Source organism: Doryrhamphus excisus, chromosome 8 (assembly GCF_030265055.1).
Source record: "Doryrhamphus excisus isolate RoL2022-K1 chromosome 8, RoL_Dexc_1.0, whole genome shotgun sequence".
Classification (NCBI taxonomy): domain Eukaryota; kingdom Metazoa; phylum Chordata; class Actinopteri; order Syngnathiformes; family Syngnathidae; genus Doryrhamphus; species Doryrhamphus excisus.
The window spans coordinates 17,375,781-17,402,915 of record NC_080473.1 but is presented as its reverse complement, the minus strand read 5'-3'; the positions used below and the strand labels follow the sequence as shown (position 1 = coordinate 17,402,915).

Sequence of the window (27,135 nt, the reverse complement as noted above, 5' to 3'; positions counted from 1 at the left end):
CCAAGTACCCCAAGGGGCACGAGTGCCCCCAGGTAAGAACCATTGCATTAAATCAGGGGCTTCCGAAGTGCAGCATGGGCCCATTTGCTACACATGTCAGTTTGTTTTATTGGCCTCTTGGCATACTGTAAAAATGAAATGAACTCCTTCAATACCAAAGACGTATTCATGTTTTTAAAATCCTGAACGCCCAACCCAAAGACATATTTTTTTTGTTTTTGGTGATGGCATGCATTTCACTTCAGAGCACTTTTAAGCCATAAAAACGGCCACAAGGTGGCAGAAGTGCATTTGATAAGAGCTCGGCATGAAATCACGTTAGAAAAAACACACAAGAAGGAGAAAGGTGAGAGAGGGTTGAGGGGTGTAGCTTGCAGAAGGTTAGGCATTGTAGGGAAATTTCAGGGAATGGACACACACATGCACATGTGTGCACACACAGCTACGTAGGAGACCCGGGTTTGATTACCCGCTTGGGCATCTCTGTGTGGAGTTTGCATGTTCTCCCCGTGCGTGTGTGGGTTTTCTCCAGGTACTCCGGTATCCTCACGCATTTCAAAAACATGCTAGGTTAATTGGTGACTCCAAATAGTCCATAAGTATGAATGTGAGTGTGAATGGTTGTTTGTCTATATGTGCCCTGTGATTGGCTGGCCACCAGTCCAGGGTATACCCCGCCTCTCGCCCGAAGACAGCAGGGATTGGCTCCAGCATGCCCGGAACCCTCGTGAGGATTAAGCAGTATAGAAAATGGATATATAAATGAATTGTTATTTTGATGTAAAGCAACCCCTTTTTGTGTTGTTTATGTTGGTATAGTTGTTTCCATATTTGAGCTTCATGTCACAAAAGCAAAAATGCTTGTGTCAGAGTGAATTTTATGCTTGAAATGTATCGTTTCACATTTCATATTTTCCTGAAACTATGTACTGTTGAGTACTAAACAACAGAAAAAGGCAAAAACACAGTTTTTTATCTTTCATTTGGTGGGTTCCATATTTATACTATATTGCCAAAGAACACAATATTGTGTGTGCATTGTGAGATTAGTCAAAATTGTCTAACATGGCCGGTATGGAAGTGGTTGTCTTTTGAAAAATGGCTTGGATTGAATGAGTTAAACAAGAAGAAACTGTGTGAGAGAAAAGTCTAAAAATTATGAGAATTAATTCATAATAGAGAAGAATAAAGTTCTAACCTTCTGTGAATAATTTGGTAATATGAGAAAAAGTAATTGAATTGAAATAATCAAGAATAAATTATATATATTTTAAAGCTGTAACAAAACAAGTTTAACTGTTTTGTACCGTTAATTTAATAAACAAAAACGGGGAAACGAGGAGAAAATGGGAAGAAGTTGATACTAAAAATACACTTTTTCAGGAAAACTAAGATGATGCAGACAATTTTAACTTCTTAAAAGTGGCTCCAGCATCGTATCGGTAGGAAAACTTTGGATCATGTGACCGATGACTTCAATATGCCAACACAAGTCACGTGCAGTGGATCCAATATTAGTTTTATTAATACACTAATTACAAAAAAGTGCCTTTCGCGTGACAATCGACAACAGTACAAACCTAATATTGAGGTCCCCCTCCCATTTCCCCCCTGTCGTTCATGCAAATAAAGTCTCCAGTGGCGTGTTGCCCTCAGGACACGACCGGTATCCGCCTCTGCTCCTTTAAGGCAATGAGGAATTAAAGCGTCTGCAGGGGCAGCGAGAAGTGTGGAGGGGGTGAGGGGGGGGTTCTTCAATGCAATGCTCCCACAGTCCGTGTGGTGGATTATAGAAGAGCCGAGCGGCAGCGGGGGATGAAAGATGCGCTTGCTCGCCTCTTGCTGGACGCACAGAGGCGATGAAGATGGTTTGACTTTGGAGTCCCCTGAACAAAACTGCATGACTTTCTTTTTTTAATATTAAATTAAGGCAGATGTAGCATTCTATTATTTGAGGATCTGTTCGACTCTGACTCAGCATCACACATACACTCACACACACGCACACACACACACACACACCTGGGCTTCACCCCCTCCTCCAGCATCCTTTTTGAGAAGCAGCAAGGCGCGGAGCAGAGGAGAGAGTGTGCACAGCTCTCCCCAAGACAATCAGCCCCCAGCCGCCCTCATTGATGCTCCAAAGTGAGGGGCTCCAGTGAAGTGGGAACACAAAAAAGTAACAGGAAGATTTTTTTTTTCCTAAAGTGAGTGACTTGGAGCGACAAATGTTGAGCATCACCCAGAAAAGCCCAGGAAGGCACCACCGGTGTGAGGAGAAAGAAGCATAGCTTTTGGGGGGCTTGAACGGAGCAGGGCATGTGGATATTGGCTTTTACCTTGTTCCAGAGCATCTTGAATGGTGAGCTTCTCATTCTTTATTGTTATAATGGTGATATGCATATGACATATACATGCCAGGGGAGGATGGGGCTCACCTGTGACCCACATGAAAATGATTTGGCATGCCTGATAAAGATGCATTATTTATGAACCCTTCAAAATATTGAAATCAGTCTTATATTTTATTGTGGTCATTTGCATGCAAATTGTGTATATAAGAAAAAAAGAAATACCTATTCTGTCAGAGGCCCCTAGTAATAGGTGACGTGCTTGATATAATGAACATTTGAATGGCCGCTCTCCTTCCTTGAGCTTATTTCCTCAAGTTGGTAGTGCAATACCGGTTTAAAAATACTGAGAAACACATTCCTAGTGTCTATTGGCTCCTATGTGTTGTCTAATGTCTGAATTCCTGCACAAAAGTGAATTAGTCATCTCAAAAACTTTAAACTGGCCCACTTCAAAATGCACTAAGCATGTATTGTCCATTCAAATAACAAAACCACCCTTTCATTTGAATGTACCCTTTTTATGTTTTTTTTGGTCAATATTTGCATGAGCTATAGCGCACCGTTGAACGTACAATCAATAGGCGAAAAATGGACACGGTTTATAGCTTATCGGCTATGAAGGAAGGAAGGATTATGGCTGCTTGGGTGTGTACGAAAATGCAGGGTCGCCGAAGGGAAAAGGAGAGCAGGAAAATGTCTAAGAGAGGGTCGACAACGTTCACACAATCAAAATGGAGGGTCAAGAAAAAAGCTGAAAGCACTAATTTGGTACATGTATAAGTCTAAGCTGTATGGAGGAGACGGTGTGTCCCTAAAATGGATTTTCCCTTCTGCCTGGGACGATAAATTAAAGCTTCGGAATGGATTTTGGTCTCGGCGTCGCCCCTTTTTCCCCCCCATTTATTGATACTATCTGTCTAAAATGGTAGCTCCCTCAGCTGAAAGCCATAAAAGAACAATAAGGAATCCTTATTAATCATAATGGTCGGACTGTGATTGTTTTATTGCATAAGGAGTTGATAGGATTCAGGCAGCCATGAGTGTAGACGTTAAACCATCATTGTTGCTGTTTGTTTTTTATTCGATTTGTCTCCGGCTTAATCAACTGTTGTTGATTAGCTGCAAAGTGAGGTGTTCACTGGCCGACTGAATGAATGACCTTGTAGACAGGAGGCAGCACCGTGATTGGATTCTAGACAATTCTTGCTGTTTCAGAGTTAGGGCCTATCACATTCTTGCTGGCCTGTCTCTATGGTAACCTGCTCAACGGGTGTCCAAAAACAACCGCCATAAGAAGGCGTATATACAACATTTTATTATGGTTGTTGAGCGGCGAAAAAAAGGAACCCCCGGCAAAGCAAGGTGGTTATTGGTTTGTGTGCTTGAGATTGTTTACCACTTTCTGCACTGCATCACGGGACGGTCTTTGTTTGGTAATACACCTTCAGGACGACATCCTTTTAAAATGGCAGCACTGCTGTGATTGGCCATCAGATTGAGAGCCCGCATCGGCAGTTACAACGTTGTTTTTAGACAAAATGGAATAATTTCATGTCCTCTTTTGGGGGGGGGGGGTCATATGCTAAATCCACACTTCCCCAGGTATTTTTCAAATGGCATAGCTTATCCATCTTTGTCTATACCAAAAAACACCAGAAGCCTGGGAAAAATCTACAGCAACCACATGGACGGGATTCCTATATTTGTAAAAACTTCTTCAAAGTACAGTACTTTTACATCCACAAATACTTGCAAATATGCACTAAGAATATAATCATGAAAGAGACACACTACAAGCTGAGCGTTAGACGTAAGACAACTCAAAATAATTTTTCCCATGTTTATAGAATCCATTCAGTCTCCAACTCCACACGTACACAAGTAGTCCTAATGAGAAAGTTACATTTTACCACTTCCATGGTCAGAAAGATCGAACAGACACAACACGGTTTCGAAATCTAAGTATCATGACTAGGGCTGTCAATCGATTAAAATGTTTGATCGTGATTAATCACAGGTGTCCATAGTTCACTCACAATTAATCACAGTTCATCACAGATAGAAATGCATTTTTACATATCATACATTTTTGTTGTTGTTATGATTTTTACAAAACTCACCAAAAATTAATCTCCAAATGTGAGGAATTTTGTTTGTTTTTCATTGTCTCGTAATATGAATATTAATAATTTATGATTAAAACAGTTGGACATACATGCTTTTTAAGTGACAGTCCCCATCCACTACAACGTCCAATGAAAATCATGTATCACCAAATGTGAGGATTTTTGTATTTTTTTTCAATTACAAGTGTTTTCATACAAATATTTGATATCGCTATCAGATCGTTTCCCGATCGTGAAAATCGATATTAAAAAAATGCTGTATACAACACACTTGGGCTTATTCCACAACAGGAGAAATGTCATGTTACACATAATCGGTATCAGTATCGGCTGATATTGGTATCGGAAATAAAGAGTTGCATACAATATTTTGACAGTTTTCGTCAAAAAAGTCGATATCGGACATCCCTAATGATGTCCAATGAAAAGCATGTGTGTTGAAATGTTGGGATTTGTCACTTTTTCACATAAAAACAGAAAACTAAATCATAAGCTGTATTTTACTTTATATCAAAGTATTTTTGTTGTCAGTTTACATGATTTAACAAAACTCACAAAAGCATGTATCTCCAAATGTGAGGATTTTTATAAAGTTTTCACCTAAAACCAGAAAACTATTTCACTAGTATTTGGCGTTGTATGATACTACAATGTACAATGAAAAGCATGTATTCACAAATGTTGGGATTTTTTTCATTTTTTTCTCCTAAAAACAGAAAACTACATCTCGGGATTTGTCTTTTGTTATGGATATTTGTTTTTATGATTTCAAAGAACTCACAACAGTTGGACATGCTTTTCCAGGCACAGTAACAATCCTTTACAATGTCCAATAAAAGCACATATTGTATCTCCAAATGTTTTTGTAATATTTTGGATTAAAAAATTACATTTAGATGTAACAATGAACCGCATGCATCTCCAGATTTTGTGTTTTTATTTTATTTTTTCTATCCAAATATATTTGGATGGAAAATATATCGCCAACTCACATTCGCGATATACATAAAACATTACATATTACATGATTTTTGTCATTTTTTCAAATGATTAAAAACAAATAAAACAATCGTGACCATATCAGAAATGATGAAAGTTTCCAATGACATTTCAATAGTGACATTATTTAAAGCTCTGATTGGGATATTTGGGGCCAATATACCGTACTGTAGGTAGTAAAATCCAATCATGAAGTGAGCATGAAGGCCTTGTCTTAAAGGTAGAGGTAGATATGCGTGTTTATTGCCTTTCTCCTCATGGTGCCATTCAATCATAAATCGGCTACATGATAGAAAACAGCAGATATTTCCCTGAGAGCTGCCTCAAGGCAAAACAAGATCAAGCTAAAATGGTCTATTCAGATTCCGTTGCAAAGAGTAGTGATGAAATGGAGCCATTTACATGCAAAATGAATCCGATGCTTAACGACTTAATCATGCATGTGTTCGATAAGGTAACAGTCAGGGGGATCATGCAATTTTATCTCAATTATCTCTGACATTTTCCCGGAGCAAAACTATAAGGAAATCAGGAAGCTCTCACTCTAGCTTACAGTAGAATAAATGAGCCAATTTTGTCCTGACCCCATATTAGCGATCTGAAACACAGTCTGGGACTGGGGTGAATGGATGGATGAGATTTGGCCGTGAGTAGAAAGGGCCAAGCAGCAGGGTGATGGAGAATGATGAGAGTCCAATTAGACAGAACTGTGGGGAAAGATGACTGCCGTCATAAAGTAATAAAGCGACCAGCTTTACTGTCCCGCACATTAGGAGTGTTTACTTGCAAATAATTGCAGGTTGATTGCAGCAATGATATCACAGCACACACAATCTAATTAGGCGCTAAAACCACGCAGTCAAGTGATAGATCATCTTTGATGTGAATATCTAATGGGCTGGTTTAAGTATACCGACCCACTTAACTCATTACCTCACTTGTGCGTTGGAGGAGGGTTGTTGGGACTCCGGCTACTAATGCTAGGTAATGGCTGTGCCATCGTAATTGATACCCCTACTGTACTCGCCGGATAATGAGGGCTACTCTACTGTACCTCCTCGAGCCCGTCTCGTCTAGCGCTCTAATTAGGTGCGAGCTCTGGCCACTAGCTTGCCTGTGCGTGCTTCATCCAGTGAAAAATCTAATTACTGATCACACAGTGTGTCTGTCTGGATTCCCGCTAAACAGAGGTGTAATTGTACAAGCCGGCATATAAATGTCTCTTGCATTAAAATGTTAACGATATCATTTAGCATCTGCGGCGGAGGGAAAGACGCCGAGGCAGAAAAGCCCCTCAGCACCCAGATGTAGGTGTTTGATCAAGCGTGCAAAGCGAGGTTGTAGTACATCTGGCAGGGGTTTCCCGGCTCCCCCGCCTCATCTGGGCTTCTCTGCAGAGAGGATGCTTTTAATTCGCTCAACACCTGTCAAAGTGACATGTCATATTACTGTGCTGTGCTGCACGCAGGTACTTTAGTGGGGAAACTGCTGTAAATGCACCTTTTTTTGCTTCAAGCTGAGAAGGAAGAACTTTAGCTGCACTGTGCTAAAGTGCTAACCGTGAAAAGAAGTGTGCCTTTTTGATTTTCCCATTTGTTACATTCATTCATTCATTTTCTACCGCTTTTTCCTCACGAGGGTCGCGGGGGGTGCTGGAGCCTATCCCAGCTGTCTTCGGGCGTAAGGCGGGGTACACCCTGGACTGGTCGCCAGCCAATCACAGGGCACACATAGACAAACAACCATTCACACTCACATTCATACCTATGGACAATTTGGAGTCGCCAATTAACCTAGCATGTTTTTGGAATGTGGGAGGAAACTGGAGTACCCGGAGAAAACCCACGCATGCACAGGGAGAACATGCAAACTCCACACAGAGATGCCCGAGGGTGGAATTGAACCCTGGTCTCCTAGCTGTGAGGTCTGTGCGCTAACCCCTAGACCACCGTGCCGCCTCATTTGTTACATATTCAACTCAAATTTGAGTTCAGATTCATTGATCATTAGGAATTGTTGATTGTGGTTTAGAGTTGCATGGTGGAAGAGTGGTTAGCATGTTAGGTAAAAACACTCACCTCATTAGGTCAATTGTAGGCTCAAAATAGTCTGCACTGCAGGGTGATGCTCAATTCTTCATTAGGTCATTCACATTACCAGAAAATGACTTGTACTTGTTTGTAATGTTAATGCAATGCGTCCCGGAAGTGCATGTGCACAAAACATGCCCCAATTTGTGGTCTCACTAGCACATTTAAGACCAGATATGCCTTTATTGGTCCCACAAGAGCAGAGTACAAAAGCACACAATCGCACAAATCTGTGTACATGGTGATCAAGCCACAGGCTTATTGCACGGTTTATTGCATGGTTTATTTCTTTTGTGACAATTTCAAGAATTTTGTGCAAGAGTCACTTCACTGACACATCCATCCATCCATCCGCTTATCCTCAATAGAGTTGCGGGTATGCTGGAGCCTATCCCAGCTGTCTTTGGGCAGGAGGCGGGGTACACCCTGGACTGGTCACCAGCCAATTGCAGGGCACATATAGACAAACTATTATTCACACCCACATTCATAGGTCTTCCCGATCTCCTGTGTGGCCTATACATGCTAACCACTCCTCCACCGTGCGGCCGTGCTTCAGTAACACAGATTTTTAAAATCATTTTCACTTGACATGAAGAACTTTAGCCTACCTCTGTGCGTACTTTTCTCGAACTCTTGCATGGCAAAACATGACTTTTGTGGCCAAACATTCAGACTGCAGTAGAATTTGTTACTTCTTGGATTATTGGTCACAACACTTGAACTGAAGTATGAACATAGCCTATATGTTTTAACATTTTTTAAAAATAATTTTTCAGTTGATTCCTGAAAAATTACATTTAAATCCTACGCACTTACACTAGCATGGCCATGCGAGCCACACTGCAAAGACTTTTAAGATGTGTAGCAAAGCCTGTTTTTAAAACAAAAAAATAACAAAGTGTTGGGTGCATACACAGGGCAGACGGGGGGCAGGTCTGATGCTGCATCCAATCCATCAGGACGTCCGTCATTTATTTTCCTACAAAGGCAACCGTTAGAGAGTCTTTTAAAAGTGAAGCACACAAGTGAAGGAGATGCTATGTTTGTTTGTTTTGGTGCTCATAAAGAGGCTCTCGGGACACATTTTAGTGTTTGAACACCATTAAAACGTCAATTTAGCATAATAGGTGACCTAACTATTCACATCTTTTTGGCATATTTCCCGGATCATGTATAAGATGAGTACATGAACTACCAAACATAAGGTTCCAAATGTCAACAATCGGGTGACATAAGACTATGCTCACGTTGTTTACAGTCCTTGTGGTGTGTGTGTGTGTGTGTGTGTGTTTGTGTGTCCCAGCAGAGCTTTTGTTCATTGTAGAGGACAGGTGGTGGAAGTGTGATGACTTTGCCATCCATCACCCACCAAGACAAACATCGGAGCCGGACCTCATGAATACTGCCTCTTAATCCAGTCCTTCATGTATACCAGGGCCAGCAGCTATGCTTTGAACTCCACACACACTGCGGCCCAAAGCTGAATTGACCTCAGGCCTGGGTGTGTAACGCACGTGCCTGGTATGCTGCTACATGTCTACCATCATGGAGCACACGTTGTCTTTCTTTGACCTTCCAGTTTGGATATTCTACATCTGCATCTGTGTTTCTGTGTTCTATTTCACTGCCTGGGTGTGTGATGCCGCACGGTGCAGGATAATGGAGGAGGCAAGGCTGGATAGATAGAGTGACACCAAGACAAATGGGTCCAGCTTGGTTTTCCTGACACTGCTCTTTATTTTTAAACCCTGGCGCAGATGCTATGATTTAACACCTAAGCTGCCACCAGTTATTTTTAGCCCGCCATTTTTAAAACAAAACACTGTCATCCTATTGGAGTTGTGTGTGTTGTTGTATGTGCAGGTGTGTTCACCACTTTAATTAGGGAGCTGAGTGGGTGCCACATGCAATAGGGAGGGTCGCAGATTGGGGAGGGGGGCTGATTTATGTCCATCCCGGCTGATCATTGATCTCCCCTTGCCTGGTGTGAGACTGAGTGCATTGTCAATAATCTTTGCACTTTGTGGTATTCCTCGATTTCCCCCGACCTCTTTTGCACATTTGTGGTGTGCTGCTGCAGTAAGTCAGAGCAATATTGTAATCTTCCTTCTCTACTGGTATGATATTGCTTTGACAAATGTAAAGGTAAAATCACATTACAGCAATAATCCAATAATATATGTATATTGGACATAAATCAGATAGGATACTTGCCAACATCTGCTTGTAGAAACACATTAAACAAATAAAAGTGATAGAATTTAACAGAAAATATTATAAAATAACTGAAATAATTATATCTAAATGTATATTATATCCCCGCAACCCTCGTGAGGATAAGCGGTAGAAAATGAATGAATGAATGAATGTAAATTATATGAATTTACATTAATATATGTATTATATACTTACAAATATAAAAAAGAAGAACATTTAAAAAATACAAAATTTTCCATCATTCATATAATTTAATAAAGTCTAAAAAAATTGTTAATATAGAATTTTATAAATCCATAATTTAATAGACTGAAAAACACACATTCCATTGTATTTTTGTAATTAATATTGCATCATAATTGCATTGTAATTATTGCAGTTTTTCAAGAAAAACATGAGTGACTGAAGTACTGCATACAAATTCTGAAACATCTTTAAAGAGATGTTAAATTCTCCAAAAATCATCCAAAGTATTAAAACCGTGTGAAAATTAATGATATAATCTATTGCGATATTGATATTTGTTCTCAGCAGTACAGTGTTATACTCCATAGTCTCCACTTTGCTGCAGGGCAGGACCTCCTCTTGGATAAAATCTATCTCTGTTAGTACAGGAGACACTCGTCCTCCACCCAACAATTTTCATTCTGACTTTTGTACCATTTAGTAGTAGTACTGCTGAGCTCAGTGAATATTGGTGCATGGAAAATATATATAATAGCAAGGAAATGAATATAAAGAATGTGATGTGTTAACCCACCACAAAGGGGAATAATTTGGCCCCCAGATATACGGAACCATTTAAGTGTCTAACTATAAGCATCCCAATAGACTGAAGCCAGGATTATGTATCACACTGTGCCTCTGTCTGGATATGCTAATTAGTGTTTGATCAGATGCTGAAATTAAGACTTGATTCATTCAAGGTATTTAATGCTCAGCATACATTTGTGTCGGTATAGTACCCAAGAGCCCCCCCAACCCCCCTGTCACTTGAGGAAAGGATGGCCAGAGAGCAAAGAAGACGTGAAGAAAATGTCTCTCTTTTTTATTCAGCCCGCGGCACAGGGAGGGATGCAATAAACCAAGACGGGGGGCTGGGGGAAGAGAGGTGGAGAAATGGAAAGAAATGAGGTAAAGGAGAAAATAAGGATGTGTGTGTGTGTTTGTCTGTTCAGGATGGGGGAATTGCTGAAAGGAGCCGTGCTGTGGTCCCCTAAGTGTTGAATAAACATGCTTGGTTTAGGGAAAATGGCTGCGATAAATGTTTAATATGATAAGTCCATAAAGACGGTCAAATGAGTCTAGGGTATTAAAATGAGCATGGCACGCAGAAGCAGCAGTAGCAGCTTTGAAAGAGGAGGATGAGGAGGGAGGGCAGATAATGGCAGACAGAGCTAACAGGATGAGAGCAGCCAGCTGCTGTGACATCCACATTAACACACTCCACCAGCTGCTGGTCACAGACGTCTCCTGGACAAAACAGGGATGGCGGTGGAGCTTCAAAGGCCTGCCATGGCCCCTTAATGACATTATCACAAGTTCACATTTGACAAAATCTGACAAAACATGGCTAATTGCTGGGTTTGGACGGCTCTTTGCTTGGGGACGAAGGGTCACAGATTCCAGGCATCAATTAAAAATTGAGGCTGGTTGGTGAGTAGAAAATGGATGGATAGAAACATGGCTTTTTCATATACTTGTCAGTGGATGCGCTTCTCAACTTCATTGATCCAGGTTTTAATAATTATAAAATAATTAAGGATGCTTCGATCAGGGTTTTATGCTGCTGATTCTGATTAAAAACAAAAGGTCACTGTGCTAAAAAGTCACATTCGGAGTCCGAAGACCAGAAGCTGAAAGCAAAGTCTAGCCAGTGACAAAGATGCGGGAATAAGTTTGGTAAAGGAGTGATCAAACACGCTGGTATCGACTGGCATAGCCTGGGGCAAGCTCAAGATGACACGCGTCATTTTGTTGGCAACCCTACAAAGGTGACAAAGCAGACATGTAGGATTTACAGTCGCGTGTTCATCGTTTTTTTTTCAAGCGTTTATATAATCACATATTTTTTTATGGAAATTGGCTGATATTGATTGGTGTCTGATCGAGTATCTCTAATAATAATAATAATAATACATTCTATATATAGAGTAACCAAAAAGCAGAGTTGAGAACAAATACAGTCCCAGGTTCGGCTCTAATCTGAATTCATAGATTCTGGATTATCTAGAGTCATTGTACTATGTACTTCTCAGTCTTCTACAAAACATGGTGTCAGAAGTGGGATTGATTACCTATGCACAAGAAACCTGGGGGCTATGGATCTGTCACTGTGTGTTGTGTGTCCAGAATGTGGGACTGGTTGCTGGGTAGAAAATGTTGTCGCTGGATTGATATAAAGCAGGCTTTTTGATATCTTGATCACCTGTTCAACTCAATAAATAAAGACTGGATTTAGGGGACAACATACGGGGACAGCCAAAAATGACGTCAGAAGTGGAATCGATAGCTCAGCTCCAGAGACATGTCGGAATGTGGATATCCGTGTGGAACGGAACTGTTGTACTTTATGTACAAGCAGGTCAGCATTCCAGAAAGCCTGTTTCTGTGATTTTTCCACTCGGTCAATCTGGGTTTTAATTTGGATTCAACCAACTACATACGTCTCTATGACACTTATGGTGCCATAGGTGGGATCAATGATCTTGACACAAAAAAAGAAATGAATCTTCAGAGCATTACACTTGAGGATGTTATAATCTCGCCTTGTTATCTGGACGTCTGTCTCTCACTTATATTTGCAGGTCACTCTGACCTTGAGGCCAAAGGCTGTCAGGTGACTTCTCCTATCATCTTAAAGTTTCTATGCTCTGCAAGTCCCGTGCTGACAGCGAGTGTCTGCTTAGCTTGCATGCAGTTGCAGGTGGACAGCGGTCACGCTAAGACACCGTACATAGCGACTCCCTTTTGAAGGCCCTTAACCTTAATGACTGGCGACATAATAAGGTTGGTCGTCCAGGATGCGCTGTGACCGACTGAAGTCAGGCCTCTGTCAGCAACAATCTGCGCAATGTGAATGCTGCTGGTTAATCATGTTATCAAGAGAGACGATGCATGCTGACCATTAGATTACTTTGGATGGGATTAGATTATAGCCACTCAAGTCTCAATCAGACGTCTTTGAGTATCACAGTAAGGCACAGTGGTTCACTGTTTACTGGCACACTGGATGAACTGTGGGCTTGGATTATGGCAAGAACCACAGCACGATATTTTGTGTGGACAATACTATGGGACTGAATGTGTATTTGCTGAAAGTGTAGATTAACTTGCTGATGCTTTGCAAATGGTTTAATGAGAAGGTAAAATTAGTTCAACACATTTAGTAGAAGAATCACACCTGTCATTCAAAGACACCATGTAATTTAGTTTTTAGTTTATTTTCAGGGTTTTCCGCCCATGCAGCAAATTGTACATTCGTGAGTGGCAAGAATATCCACTTACTGTTTTTATTTGGCTTTTGATTTTGGTGCAAATGGTAATAAAGTTGTGGCATGGCAGTGTACAAGTCATAGTCCCAGACCTAATTGTGATCAGTGAATTTTGGCGAAGTGCATCCATCCATCCATTTTCTATACGGCTCGAACCCGGGTCTCCTAGCCGTGTGACCTGTGTGCTTGTCCACAATGCAGCCCTTTTGGAGAAGTCAGATTCCTTATTTATAAATTTAATATTTTCATAGTAAGGGCATAGAAAACTGGACATGACCTTGTAATTCTGTTTCATTAACATTATTAGAGCCCTCTGAACATGAACTAACACCCCTACAATCTTCTTTACATTTATATTGTCCGATATAGCAGACATAATAAGAGTAAATAAGCCATTTAAGACATACGCACATAAGACTCATATGTGTTACTATAAATGTGTTGATGAGTGGCGGGTGGACAGGAAGTCCTGTCAGAGGTTGAGTTGATTTTTAGCTTGGCGTGGGTTACTGTAGCAACAGTAGTCTTTGTCTTTAGGGATGTTTATTTGTGATCGTGCCTGTTGTGAGAGAAATCAAAACTGCACCAGACGGCTGTCATACCAGAAGTCTGGTGTTTGTGTGTCTCATCGAACATGACTGACATCTAGCGACCATTGTACGTAGAATAGTAGCTATCATTCACAGCATCTTTAAATGCATCTTCTGAATGCCTTATATTTGCATTTTAATTAATTTAGACATTTTTATGCTTGAAAGTTTTTAATTTGGGCAAAAAAAACAACTAAAATTTATACTATTAATAGGCCGTATTCAAACACATTAGACACATGAAGACTCTTTAGTGTACTAGTACGTACTTTTGAAGGCAGGAGTCCAGCCACTGTCCCTTTTGCTTCCTCGTCATTTTAGGATGCCCAGTGGGATACATGGTGGTCGTCTTTGACCATGCATTTCTATTTGAACCTCGGTAACTCATATACACAGCAGCACTTATTATTATGATTATCTTCATAGAGTGTGTTTGGGACCCGGGACCAAATAAACCGTGAATGGCATTTACAAATTACATTCATCCACTCCTGTCTGTCAAACGGATTATGCATTTGCATACTATAAATATGGTTAACTAGGTCGAGGAGAGGGAACTACCACAGCAAGGCTCTCCCCCAGAAAAATAGGAGAGTGATTATAATTAACAGCAAAACAGGCAACAGTTTCATTTTAATTGCAGAAGCTGTTTTTTTTTTTTGGTTTATGTGGTTGCACGCATAATCAAGCGTGAGTTCTTATCTAATATATGTTTTATCTACATTTGATTGCACTTCTGAAGAATCACTTGCAACAGCTATTGATAAGCAATAAGCATCTTTCTCAAAGGTTCATAAAGATATACAGGACATGAGCAAGTCAGATGAGCCTTGACTTCCTTGCAGGAAGCTCCAATGCATATGGATTTAGGTCTGGGCTCTGGCTAGTCCCTCCAGTTTCGTCTCTACAACAGCAGCAGAGTCCTCTCAGCATGTGTATAATTTAGACATCAGCGTCTTAAAGTGTTTTCTAAATGAAGATACAGTCCGGGGACTTTGCTTAACGAGACAGGCAGCCACGTCGGTCCATTTAAGGCATGAAAACAAACTGAGTAGTATGTTCATCAGTTGTGTGTGTGTGTGTGTGTGTTGCTTCGTTTAGCATAGCCCGCTCCCCTCCCATGAAACATCAGAGGACAGATCTGTCGGTGAGGATCAGCGGCATGCATGCAGCCAAGCCTTTCTACTGTCACAGCGCTGCTTAATATTCATGAGAGCAAATTGGAGGACAGTCATTTAGCTCGGGCGCATGGTGTATCGCCTCTGGGCAGATCACAAGGAGTGGGAGCGTTTACTCACTTTGCACTAGTTGGCATCTGCCTGTCTCAGATGCAATTTTGCGTTAAATCTGCTTTGATTAAATGTGCCTCCTAGTCATATTAATAAGACCGCTTCAAGTTCATACCTACAGTATATACAGTGGGGGGAATTATTGGGTAAGTTTAACCCCTTACAAGACTTTTGGGTAGGTCATTTTAACAGATGTACAAAATATCAAACACAAAATTGACAAAAAAAAAACATTAAAATAGGTCAGAAATTGTATTTTGTACAATGAAATAAGTTGGCAGGCTAAGAAGTAGTTCTCAGGATGGATTTCAGGACACTCTTCTCTGAAGATTCTCTACAGATACTGAGACTTTTGAGGCTGTCGCTTGGCATATTCCTAGAATGCAGGTCTGGAGGATGGCTAGGCCACTCCTGAAATCTCTTGGGACGCTTCTTTGTTGGCTTGGATGTTTGTTTTGGGTCATTGTCATCCTGCAAGACACAACAACACAAAACACATTTTTATAGTTTTAAAATTATAACTTGTCATGCTTAAAACAATTCAAAATGCATATGAATACATTGAAATGAATGGGATAACCAAACATTTAGGGTTATATTTCCCTTCATTGAAGATTCTTGACTTGACTGTTCCCAAAGACATCAACACCTTCTTCTTCAACACGCCTTTCATATTTTGCCATGAGGTGTTTCTTAAATTCAGTATTGTTTGTCAAGTTGCAAGTGGCAGAACTTGATAAAGAAGGTGAAAAACACTACAGAATTTAAGAAATAGCTAATGACAAAATATAAAGGTGTTGTTGAAGAGGAATGTTTTGATCTTGCTGCCACATTGTGTCTTTGGGAACTTTAAATTCTTTGATTACTTTAACATATTGTCTTCCTTTTATTCATCATTTACAGTTTGTGCATTTGAAAATGGTTTATACCTTTTCTGTATACAGTAACTATAAATGTTAAACAACAAAATTGTGTTTCGTGTTAACAATTTTGTGAGTCAACCGCTGATGACAGCATAGATGCGCGAAATAGCTGGCTTGTGATTCCGGTTGCCATTTTGTTAGCAAGCTAAGTATGCTAACAAGGACATCTGTGATAAAAACACATTTGGACTCACGCAGTGTATTAATAACACAACAAGACCCGCACCATATTGTATGCTGACAGGAAAATGCGCATAAACCGAGGCAAAATTTTGTGTACATTTTTTAAGTGAATTGAAAAACATGCTAACCGGGGTGGATGCTAACCGAGGTGTCGATGTAATACATCATTGAACAGTGTCACTTATTTGAACTGCCAAGTACATCTTTACTATCAGGCAGAGTAGTAAGTGTCTGGACGCCGTTAGAACGTTGGCAAGGTGTACCTGAGTCACCAGACCATGTTGCGAGCTCTAGCTGAGGGGAGCGTGGTCAATTAAGAGAAAGGAGCAGTGCCGTGAAACTGTCAATTTCTCTTCTTTTAATTAAATCAATCTGGCTATTGCTCTCCGCCTGGCTAAAGTGAGTTGGTCTCGCATCCTTTTCATGAAACGTGAAACAGATGAATATGGAAGCAGCTGTGACATAAATCCTAATCCAATTTCTCTCCCCGTGCTTGAATAAAAGCTTTCACAAGCAATCGCACGCTTCTTTGATCTACTTCTCAATTAACTCAAGTACCTAAATTCTTTTTGCTGAACACCCCCCCCCCCCCCCCCCCCCCACACACACACACAATTTCTGCCATTTCTACTTGTCTTTAGATTTTGGCTGGTGCACAGGAATACAGAAAACCTATACGGAATGCAGCACCATATCTTTTATACTAAGAAGTTGCATATATTTCCAAAAAAAAGTGTATTATTAGTATGAACTTCACTCTTGGCTCCTTTTCTTGCCCATTTTCAAGTTTTTTGTTTGTATTCCCAGGAAACTTCTTCCCCAACATAATTTTCCAAAAATTAAAACTTTTATTTGCTTCTCATAATATTATGACTTTAATATTTTAACTCTATACTACTGATTTGACATTATTTACAAGTTTATTCTAATAAAATTGCAATCTTTTCCTTAGAATACAACTTTTTTCTCATAATATTTTGATTTTTTTCTTAAATTTCAGTCCCCCCGTTTCTGCTGTTATTGTTTTGTTTTTTTTTTGTTAAACAAACTCCATCTATTTCAGCTTTCTTCTTGGATTTTTTTTCTCATGATTATGACTTTACTCCCATAATATTTTGACTTCATTCTTGTAACATTATAACCTTTTCTGCAGCCCAATTTCCGAAAAATGGCAACTGTATATAGGCGGGGTACACCCTGGACTGGTGGCCAGCCAATCACAGGGCACATATAGACAAACAACCATTCACACTCACATTCATACCTATGGACAATTTGGAGTCGCCAATTAACCTAGCATGTTTTTGGAATGTGGGAGGAAACCGGAGTACCCGGAGAAAACCCACACATGCACGGGGAGAACATGCAAACTCCACACAGAGATGGCCGAGGGTGGAATGGAACTCGGGTCTCCTAGCTGTGTGGCCTGCGTGCGAACCACTCGACCACCATCCATCCTAGATTTGAAAAAACACCTTACATTCTCCTCAAGTTTGTTACTGAGCTTTATTCTGTTTATGTGCACATATGCTGTTGTTTAACTACAAATTTTATATAGCACCAGACGTTTAACTACAGGTTTTATATAGCACCACACGTTTATTGACTGAATTCCCTGCCTTAAACAAACAAGGAAAGCTCATTCAGAAGAAGGAGTTTCAACTCCCAGCTCCCAGGGAGAGCTTCGACCAAGTTCTAAGGAGGCAGTGGGCCATATTCCGTGCCTCCATTGCGGAGGTGGCTGATCGTAGCTGTGGCCATAAGGTGGATGGTGTCTTTTAGGGTGGTAATCCCAGAAGCTGTTGGTGGGCATCAGCGGTGATGGGGCTCCGGAGGCAGCTGACATGTCCTGGAAGGCCAAGCCATTTTGCGGCTTTGTTGGTCGATGAGGCAAAAACTCGGACATGGGGCATGGGAGTTCTGGAAAGCCGTGAAGAACGACTACTGGAAGGCTTCGAAGAGATTCTGGACCACCATCCTCTGTCTTGGGAGGGGGAAGAAGTACACTATCAATACTGTGTACCCTGGAGATGGTGTGCTGCTGACCTCAACTCCACATATTGTGGCTGCTCCTGCACCGGCTGTGGAAATCCACAGCTTGGCCAGAGAGTGCTCTAGAGTCTGAAAAAACTGTTAAACCCAAACAATTTTTTTCCGGAATTTAAATATTTTGGAAATCTTCTGGCGGCCGTAACTGAGCCGCGACGGATTCAGTGTGAGCCCGGGGTTAGAAGACCTACTCGGTCCCACTGACTGTGCCTTGGGACTCCATGGTGGGATCTTCTATCTGCTGGGCTGAGGTTGCCGAGGTGGTCAAAAGATCCGCAGAGTTCCATAAGGCCCTTGCATCGAGTTGTAACAGTGGTGGGACACCGCCTGTATGAAAGGGTTTTCTGCAAAAACATGGATGGGGTGTCAAGAATATCAACCGTCCTGTTGTGTTGAAAGCAATTGTTTTTTTTTTTAAATACATCACACCAGGCACCGACATTGATGCCGTTAAGCATCTTATTATGGGATTGCGGGATGTAGAAATGGGCTCGTGATTGGACATCATCCTTCCTCTCCTTTTACTCCAATCAGTCCAAATCACTGAAATTGCTCTTGAATGTATGTAACAATTTTTGCTTAGAATAAAGAGTTGATTTACTGAAATGAGGGTGCGTGAAAAGCTTGGCATTTCAAGTGCTTCCTCTGGTTTAAAGCTACTGGAAAAGAGGAGAAGGAAATCTGAGACCTGGTTAGGAATTTATGAAGTGCTAAAATGTTTCTTCTCCCAAGGGGGGTCCTAGCTGGCCGGTCATTGTCACTGTAAGCCATTTAGAGCAGACTGACTCGCTTTGTGGAAGTTTCTGCATAACAACAAAGCTATTCAGACAATAATGGCTGTGTATTAAGTCATCGTCGGTGTATAGTATATTAATACTGCTATACAAGCTGTACAGTACTCAAAAGTTTAATTTCTATAGTCCCTGGAGAAGATATAGTGTCATTAATAAATAAATAAATGATATATTTTGTGAGTTACTTTAGGTCAGTTTAAACATCCTTTTCTTTTTTTTCTCTTGCAGTTTTCAGTGAGGACCTACATTCCAGCTTATACTTTGTCAATGCATCTCTGCAAGAGGTAGTATTCGCCAGCACCACAGGGACCTCTGTGCCCTGTCCTGCTGGGGGTGCGCCCCCCGCCTCGCTGCGCTGGTACCTGGCGACCGGTGAGGAGATCTATGATGTCCCGGGCATCCGTCACGTCCACCCGAACGGAACCCTTCAGATCTTCAACTTCCTGCCGTCCAGCTTCAGTAAGCTGATCCATGACAACACCTACTACTGCACTGCCGAAAACCCCACGGGCAAGATTAGGAGTCAGGATGTCCACATTAAAGCTGGTGAGTCCAGCAGGAGGACAGAAATGCATGAAACTCTGAAGAAATAAACAAAGTGAGCATGTTTTCCTTCTTCATAGTTTCAAGGGAACCCTACACAGTCCGAGTGGCTGACCAGAAGGCTATGCGAGGCAGCGTAGCCGTCTTCAAGTGCATTATCCCTGCGTCTGTTGAGGCATACGTCAGCGTTGTATCATGGGAGAAAGACACAGTCTCACTCAGCTCAGGTAAGACCACCGCTTGATTGTATACTAGTGTGATCGTTTTATTTTATTTTTTAATATGTTACATTTTAGAGCAAGTCATATATTATGTATTCAGTGAGCCCAGAAGTATTTGAAAAAATAGTTAATGACATTACCAGATAAAATTGTTAGATTATCTTTGTAACATTGCACCATTTCACCTTCTTTTTTTTTTTTTTTTTTTTACACAGCACATTGTGGTAATTTCCTTTAGTATATATTGCACTGAGTAGTGGTTAAAACCTTTGATGAAATAAATGTTTTTCCCCAAACAGCGCTGAACAGTGAGTGCAATACGGCTAGTTAAATAGTAGCATATCAGTGAAGTCATTCATTGTCGGCTTCATCCTCCTCCTTGGAACTAAAACCACTGAATTTGTTTCTGAGGCATCACAATTGAACAGCCTCATAATTCATCATAGACTTTGTTGCCTCTATTGTTGTCGCTCTCCGTGTCACTTTTGTTTAGAGGCAAATTGGCCCTTTAGTTTGAGATGTACTTTTTTATCAAAAGTCCAGCCTTTCGAAACCTGTCGGTGATAGTGGATTTTTTTGACACACTATAAACCTTGCAATCCTACCTTCACTGGATGTTTTTTAAGCTCCAATGATGAGAAGTGAGGTGTTCTTTTTCATCGGAGTTCAGAATATAACAGAAGCTGTAGTAATTCTACTGTACACTTGATCAAACTTACTTAAGATTTGTTAGATTCAAACACGACCGCTGCATAACACTTCAAAATGTGAAATGAGCATGCACTTCACTTGCCCGATTCACTGTTTCCTGAAGCTGCGCTCTACGCAAAGGGTAGGGTTGTCGTTTGACAAATGAAAAAAATAAAATTAAACAAATTAAATTAAAAGATTAGATTAGAAGAAGGTGGACCCGTGCATCCTTTGGTTTTTCCATACGTGGCCCCCAGTGAAAAAGGTTGCTTAAGTGTCACACTGTGAGTCATCTCCTTCACCATCTTGATGTGCCAGCAGTGGCACATCCCTTACAACCATCTCCTCCACCTAGCCAGAGGATGTTGATAACTGTCACACTGCATCACTGTGCTTCTCCCTGCCCTACACACTCCACCTCATTTAATTATGACCTATTTAGTTTCCTTTATTTTATTTCATTTTTACATCCCGTGGCTTAGCATGACAGCTCAACACACCGGAAGGTTGACTTTTTCTACAAAGCTAAATAGGATGCTTATCTCGGTGATTGCTCCGCCCGCCTGCTGCTTTCGCTTCACCACTGTGGTGCATTCAGGGACCTGTAAGTGAGCACTTGATGTCATTTGACTGAGGGCAAAATCCGGGACGGTGTTTTGGTGGCATTTTAAATGTGCCTGCTCAAGCATGAAGATGTGTCCTCTGATCCATGCCGGAGACTTGTTTACTAAGCGAGCTCGCTTCAGTTGACTTGCTGCAAGCTGCTGGTTAAAAGACGTCGCCTAATGTCACAGAGATTTGGCCAATGTGCGGCACGCAGATATGATGAGGATGTGCAAATGGAGTAACTCATGCAGACAGGACAAGCGGTGGTGTTCTTTTTAGCTGTGTCCTCATAATAAAACACTACTCTTCAGTTCAACACTGTAGCGATATTTAAGTTTTAAGATATTTAAGATAAGTTTTCAACAGATGTCTAGTCGATATTATTATACTTATATGTCATATTGGATACTTTATTGATCTTTTGCTGAAAATACAGCAGTCTGGTTAAACAATAACAGAACAAAATAACACAAGCAAAGCCTCCTGTACATAATATATTCTCAATACTAGATCATTGTATGCCAATCAGAGCATGAATGTAAATGTGCAAGGTTGAAATGTGAACTTGATAAACAGATGCGGTATACCAGTTGTTCCTGACCACTTCCTTGCCACAAATTTAGCAACTTCACTCTATCTCGGTTAAAAAAAAAAAGAAAATGAATAAATCATGCTGTTTTGTATTTTAATACTATAATCATATTTAATCAAATTAAGCATAAACATGCTTAAATAAACCACAATACAAATATAAGGCATTCAGAAGATTCAGTATTTTACACTGGTCACTACGCGTCATTGTAAAATGTTCAGTGAGACACACAAGCACCAGAATTGATCGCCGGAAAAACAGGTTTTTATTATCTCACAACATGCATAATAATCCCTCACACAGGCCACTGTTGCAGCCATAGTCCACGACAAAACTAAAACAAACTCTGAACCCTGTTGTCACTTCCTGTCCACAACACTGGAACACATTTACAGCAACACACAAGAGTACAGGTCTTATTTATGTCTTAAATGGCTTATTTTATCTTATTATGTCTACTATATTGAGTAATACAAATGTACAAATAACTATAGGGATGTTATTTCATGTGTAGAGGGCTCCAATTATGTTTGAAAAAAAGAACAGCATCAATAATATTCCATTTATGAATACGAAATCCTACTTTGTAAAATTCACGTATCACTGTCAGGTCTGGAATTAATTAACAGGGTAAATGAACGATTACTGTATCTACATACGTATGAGAAGGATTCATTCATTCATTCATTTTTTACTGCTTATCCTCACGAGGGTCGCGGGCATGCTGGAGCCTATCCCAGCTGTCTTCGGCTGAGAGGCGGGGTATATCCTGTACTGGTCGCCAGCCAATCAGAGGGCACATATAGACAAACAACCATTCACACTCACATTCATACCTATGGACAATTTGGAGTTGCCAGTTAACCTAGCATGTTTTTGGAATGGGGCAGGAATAGAATATTCAGTTTTGGGCAAAAATAATTGCCAAAAATATGGCTCTGTGTTTGTACATTGTCGTTATTATCGTACAGCCAAACATTGCACCGAGTCGACCGGCAAAAGTCCTGGTTATTTTAGAATTGGGAATATATAGACGGATTCCGCGCCAGGGAATCCTTTCATCATCTTATGTGTGTGTGGGTGGTTTATTTGTTAGACAACTCCCTTTTTCTCCCTTTTCCTCTTATAATGCATGGTTCACCCAGCTTTGATTAGGCATTTTTTTCTGAGGGTTAGACGACTAGGCAGTGTGTTTTTTCCTAAAGAAAGCATAAAGAAAGCCAGAAACACTATTGGATTCAACAAAGTATAACAAAGTTATTTTCCATATTTGCTATTGCTTAAAAAAAGTTCACATTTTATTGTATTTATGCATGCAGCGAAGTTGAATGATGAATGTTATTGTGCGGTTCTCTTTTTGCAAGAACAACTATATTGGATTGTCTGTGTTTACTCCAATAAGTATTGCAGCAGGCGAGCGCTGTCAAAAGCATGAGCACACGGTCAAAATCACTGCTGCTCTCTGATAAATATTTGATGGTGGATTCTGATGCATGAGCAGATCCACCTCACACTGTTATGGAGAGGCTCGGTTTGCTCCGAGGGTGATGGGCGGGGGTGCTGCAGGAGGATACCGACAGAGGTGTAGTTTGACCCAGCCTACTTTTCCAACTCTGTCTCCAGTTCCTTTCTTTTTATTTCAATTTTTCATGAAAGAAGACCAGGTCTCAGTGGACATAAAATAAAGCTATCTCACAGCCATGCTGAATTATTCACTTCAGGTTTTTTTTTTTTTTTGTTTGTAACATCAAGAGCACTTCTCTTGCGTCAGATGGTGAGGGATGAACAGTCCGTGCTTGAAGAGACACAAAATAACAAGCACGGGTGCTAGCTTCTCTGGTCATTTTCGTGCTAGTCTTAGCCATTATGCTTCTGGCTACATGCTATTTACGTTAGCGTCTGCGTGGTAATAATAATTTGTATACAACTCTCGCAAGGTGGCCAGAATGGAGAGTTTTTTCCTACATTGCAATAAGAGGCTTCACTACGCATCTTGAAGCATTATGTTGTACTATATGACATCTAAAATGTATGTTGGGCAAGTAAAGATCAGCAGTGTACTTTATGTGGAAAAAAGTGCTCAATCATTACCATTGTAGCTCCAGTCAATTGATTTATTTTTTTGTATGCTGTTGATATTTCTGCCGCTGTACTTCTTTAGTAGCAAAAAAGCAGCCAGGAGAAAGATGCTTCGACCGCTTTTACCAACACTGCAATAAGCAGGCTTCACTCCACATCTTAAAATGTTGTGTTGTTGTTTGTGATAAATGGCATCTATCATATTGGACAAGTGCGGGGTTACAGTCTATATGTAAAAAGCGGATAAACTGCACAATAGAGCTTCTTCTTGGAGCCACATACTCAAACACAGCTCATTATCATTAAAGCTACACACACACACAGTGTGTTCCCCAGTAGCGCTTACAGAAACACTTTTAAATTGTCTCAATTCCGGAATCATGGCTAGATTTTGAACAACACACTTCTAATACACTATTGCGGCGCATTTGTTCTTTGGCCTGCTTTGCTATCCGAAAAAGCAAAGCCTATATAGCAGTTGCCACGCCCCGATAGTGAAAGTTAAGCTTGTGTGTGTCTGGAAGGTAAAAGTTGCGCTTGCATTTGAGAGACTTCCTTAAACTGGTTCTAACTATGCTGATAGTGTGTCTGCTTACTATCTTCTCTCAGCATTTGTGCATCTCTAATTGTGCTATATGAGTGGGGGTGTCATGATGCATTGCCATGGAAAGCTCTTAAACTGAAATACACTAAAAATTAGACTGAGCCTAAATGTGTATAAAATGTAATAATCTCTAACAATATAATATGGAATCTTTACAAACAAACAACTAAAGTACGCAGAAAAAGCTGGCAAAAAATGCAACAATAACCATTGATTCTCGCCGGGTTTAAAACAGATGCATAATTACAGACCAGGTCCTGTCCTAATGAATCAGCTGTGATTGAAAAGTTAATTATAATATGAATTACCTCTCAGAATAAGGGCTGCTTAGTAGTCATTTAAAACAGCCTTTTTTTTTGAACGATGCACATCGCTACTTCATCGGCTATGAACGTCGCCGTGAACATACCAATAACCCATCATGAATTTTAAAGCGGGCTTTCACAGTACAAGCTTTCATATGCCCTGCCGCTCTTGTCCACGCGCCGCTTTTGATAAACAATCGACAGAGCTAATAGAGAGATGAAAGGCAGCAGTGGACTAATGAGCTGGGCTGTGTTCTTCTGTATTATATACGCAGGAGCCTTGTTTTGAAGTGGTGTGCTGTTGATGGGGCCGGTGTCTGTGATTTAGGTGTCGAGTGGTTGTTGTGTTTTCCATCTACCTACCTACAATACCTACAGTACCTTCATCATCACACATGATGTCAACCTGTGCAACAAACGTGGCAACATTGGTAACAGGAAGTAGAAGCAACAGAAAAAGATGATTGAAGAGGTGTGCAGTTTAGCAAACTACCTGATTTTTTTATGCATTTTTTGCACACGGTGCTATTTGGAAGTTGAAAAGGACTCGCTTTGTCACAGTGTCTCCGCTTTTTTAGGTTTTCTTCAGCTCGCTACAAGTTACTAGGTAAACACTCAACAGCTCAAAACGTATAACCTGCATTTTCTGGCCACAACATTAGGTACACTTGCACAGGAGCACAGAATTAGTTGTGGCAGGGTAACATACAGTAGAATAATAATACAGATTAAATGAACCAGTCACTACATATATCACTATATTGACAGTTACTATGGTAACCATTATGTCATTGTATGGTCATATCACCTCGTACTTTGGTATGAGGTACATTATTTTAAAACAAACAAAAAAAAAACCTTAAACTGTATTATGGAAAGCAGGAAGTGAACAAATGTAACAGTTACTGATTGTAAAAGTACCAGATGGAGGGGTAGGATTTAATAAGCTTTGCTTCTTCCTACTCCTTTTGGACATGTGGAACTGTGAACTGATTATGGGATGCACTCAATTGTAATCTGATGCATGTTCAAATGAAATTAAACCATTACCATTACCATAAATGAGCAATAATACTACGGGGTATTGCCCTTTGCTTGCAGGCCCATAAAAAAAAAATTGGGAATGGACCTGTTACTTGCTGCGAACCTCTGGCCCGTCCGTATATTGGAGACCAACTTGGTGGCTGTTGGGCTTTGCCTATTTTTGAAACAGAAATCTAACAATGCAAACAGCGAGTATGCTAACAGCTAGCATGCTTGAAATCCGTGTTGATGCATTGCGATAACAGCTCCAATAAATGGTTGCAAGAGTGCTAATCTCTCTCAATGTGATCTTCCAAATCTCCCAAAAGTCAAGAAGAAAATAAGGATCAAGAGTACATTTCAAGCAAATGAGGCAATACACCAACAATAAACAATAAATAACAATGAGTCAAAAAATATGGTTGATTTTGGTGGTTGATAGTAGAAAAGTCTGATTTAAATGTAGAGAATACAGAAAATGGGCAAGAAAATTGCACCAAAAAAATAATTCAAGCTAGAGACTTTGGAATGCACAGGCTACTAATGCAACATTTAACATGTGTTAAGCATGTGGTATCCTGGAGTGGTCAAAAGATATGTAAATTATGGATGTTAATCTATCATGCATATACAGAGGTTCAAGTAGTCATAATATGTACCAAGTCCTTTAAAATATTTAATTTATTATTCATTTAGGCTCAATGAGAAGAGAGTGAAATAATTTTAATAAGATGAAGGAAGTGATTGTTTATGGTTTCATCCTAAAATTAATGTCATATTGTCTTTATTAGCCACTGTTGGCAGGACTAAATAGATTATAATTACTGAGAGGCTTTGCTTGTTCTCATTTTTTTTGCAGATTTACCATGCTGCAATTGTGTTTTTCTTCCGTTCCTTCCTTGATCCTCAACTCCTCTCTTTGGCCTTCACCATTGCCCTCCTCTCTTTCGCATCTCATTGCATAACCTCCTTGGCAAAGCGCCCCAGTCAATTTCCTCCTGTGTGGAAAAGGCTGTTTTATTTGCTTTATGCAAATGTGCCTCCATCCAATACTCAGGGCATCTGTTAAAAAAGAAAAAAAAACACATCTCCACAGTTGTACTCGAGTCTGCAGCTCCCCAACTGTGTGTTTTAGCTTTTAAGCGATGAAAGTGCTTCCACAGCCTAATAAAACTGTTGGCTTGCTAATACAGTCACAGCCTTAACCACACTTAGCAGCAGGGGTGTTAAGGATGCTTTCAAATAGGCTACTAAAGGTGGTTTGGTGCTAAAAGAGCACTGCTTCTTGGGATTTATCATGCCGGCAATGTGCCGTCGCCACCGCCGCTGCTGCTGCCTTCATTTTTCACAGAGATTGACAG

General features: G+C 40.4%; 1 protein-coding gene across 2 annotated transcripts in view; it reads left to right on the top strand.

Annotated features, from left to right (window-relative positions):
* The first annotated feature begins 1,808 nt into the window (after positions 1-1,808).
* Positions 1,809-27,135, top strand: part of LOC131134243 (cell adhesion molecule DSCAM-like) — a 108,269-nt gene continuing 82,942 nt past the window's right edge. For both annotated transcript variants that reach the window (XM_058079297.1, XM_058079296.1), the window contains exons 1-3: positions 1,809-2,362; positions 19,340-19,657; positions 19,735-19,881. In XM_058079297.1, the coding sequence (XP_057935280.1) occupies positions 2,320-2,362; positions 19,340-19,657; positions 19,735-19,881 (508 nt within the window). In that variant the 5' untranslated portion in view covers positions 1,809-2,319. The remainder of the gene's footprint in view (positions 2,363-19,339; positions 19,658-19,734; positions 19,882-27,135) is intronic.